The 2,249-nt window shown below is 49.6% G+C and overlaps 1 protein-coding gene across 1 annotated transcript in view; it reads left to right on the forward strand.

Annotated features, from left to right (window-relative positions):
- Window positions 1-1,730: 1,730 nt before the first annotated feature.
- Window positions 1,731-2,249, forward strand: part of WDR59 (WD repeat domain 59) — a 54,257-nt gene continuing 53,738 nt past the window's right edge. The window contains exon 1 of the mRNA XM_018552980.1: window positions 1,731-1,811. Within this exon, the coding sequence (XP_018408482.1) occupies window positions 1,758-1,811 (54 nt within the window). The 5' untranslated portion in view covers window positions 1,731-1,757. The remainder of the gene's footprint in view (window positions 1,812-2,249) is intronic.

Raw genomic sequence — 2,249 nt, forward strand, 5'->3', positions numbered from 1 at the left:
TTGTCAGATCATAATGTACATAGGAATTTCTGGGGGTTCTGATGGTCGGTAACCGCGACAACGATAAATACATCGAGGGGAGTCTACTATGAACGCTTCCATTTACAAAGTTTCACTGAACAAGCTGAATATAGAACCCGATCGTTTGCCGTGGACAACTACTCCAGATTCGGCCTGCTACAATTTTAACCAAGCTGTTATTGGGCCTAGCCCACCCAGATCATACAATGGAGGCCGCACTCCGTATTCATCCACCAGCACATAACCTCATCAAGTAGGTGGCCCACCTACCTGATGAGTGTGGGCCACCTACCTGCATGGTGCTTATTGTGCCTCCTGTAAAGCCAAACTGTTATTGGGCCTAGCCCACCCAGATCATACAATGGAGGCCGCACTCCATATTCATCCACCAGCACATAACCTCATCAGGTAGGTTGCTCACCTACCTGATGAGTGTGGGCCACCTACCTGCATGGCGCTTATTGTGCTTCCTGTAAAGCCAAACTGCTATTGGGCCTAGCCCACCCAGATCATACAATGGAGGCCGCACTCCGTATTCATGCACCAGCACATAACTCCTTTAGTCCAAGTTGTACCTTGGAGACTAAAGTCATGCTGTGGGAGACAGTCAGAGACTGGGGGACATGTTACATGAGACTGCTGGAGACCAATGCTATTAAAGGCTCCTTTACAAATCAGTTCTCATTCTACTGACTGCTGGGGCCTGGGGGCCACACATTAAACACCAAAGGGCCTCATAGGCATAGGTGGGATCTTGCCGAAATGACGCAGAAAAGCCGGAATTTTGATGTAAACAAAGATCACAGGTTGAAGGAGTAAGGAGGACTGGGCAGGAAATAAGTGCACGGTAGGGTTGCACCTTTTCTTCAAGCGAAACCCGAACATTCTAGCAACGTGCGGACATTTTTTGGGGAGAATGAGCCGTGGCTTATTCATATGTAAATAGTGCCACACTGCCACCCATTCATATGTAAATATCACAGTTTAGACTATTTTCAGTGGGGGGCCAGTAGCCCCTATCTTAATTCTGGTTGCCCCTGTCTGCCTGACATCTTGTGTCCGGGTTTCTGCTGCAATGAAACCTGGACACAGCATTGAAAACCCGGGCTGTCCGGGTGAATCCTGGAAAGGTGGCAACCCTAGTGCACAGTGGGAGTGGGGCGCCCCCTCCGCATAGTCCTACGCCACTGCTGCCACCCCAATTTCCTGCCGGTGGAAGGACCCGAGGAACTGAACAGACCAGCCATGCCACCAAAGGGATTAGTTTTTATATGTGTGAGTGTACGTATGTATTTGTATGCAGTCCTAATAATGACGTCCTCTGGAGTCTCAATGCAGAGATTGCATCGGGTTTTGACTTCATCAGCAACTATGGCCTGCCAACAATTGTTGAAACTACAAGTTACAGTATAAAAATGCATTATTGTACTCAGACAGGAAAGGCCTCAGAAGTTGCACTAAGCCTTTACTTAATTAATAGTCTGCCCTCTGAAAAATAGATTGGATCAATGGATCAAAGGTGACAGGTCCTCTTTAATAGGGACAGCTTCCGTCTTGCTCTTATTCATGTACTGTTCTCTAGCGGCCTCGTGCGGCCGTGAGCGGTATTGCAATTTAAGCGCTGCACACCTAGGATTTCCCAGCATACATCTGACGCGTGACGGCGTTGCTATGCGACGGGGACGTGGTGACGTTGTTTGTTTTTGCTGCTACGGGTGGCCGCTGGGAGGGGAAAGATGGCGGCTCACTGGAGCAGCGAGAATGTGGTGGTGGAGTTTCGGGATTCGCAGGTCAGTGACAGCCGGCAAGAGGAAGGAGGCCCCCTGAGATGGGGTGCCTGAGGCGCCTGCTGGGTCAGCTGGGAGATGTCACTGGCTGGAGGGGCTGGGGAGATGTGCGCATGCGCAGTGCTGTCACTGAGCCTGTCTCTGGGACATATGAGGTTCTGTAGAATACAATAACGGCTTTGGAATGTCTGAAGATCCTTTAGAACTAGAAACCGTTTTTCATTCTTAGGAGACACCAAGGGAAATGTATCAAAACTGGAGCAGACAGAATCTGGAGCAGTTATGCATTGCAACCAATCAGCTTCTAGCTTTCATTTTCAAAGCCTAACTTTGAAGATATAAGCTGATTGGTTGTCACGGGCAGTGGCTTCAAATTCTGTGTGCTCCAGGTTTGATACACCCCCTCCCCCCCCCCCCCCGAACGCCAGGGGGAGTTTACAT

This window comes from Nanorana parkeri, unplaced genomic scaffold (assembly GCF_000935625.1).
Source record: "Nanorana parkeri isolate BGI_ZX_2015 unplaced genomic scaffold, ASM93562v1 scaffold6, whole genome shotgun sequence".
Taxonomy (NCBI): Eukaryota; Metazoa; Chordata; class Amphibia; order Anura; family Dicroglossidae; genus Nanorana; species Nanorana parkeri.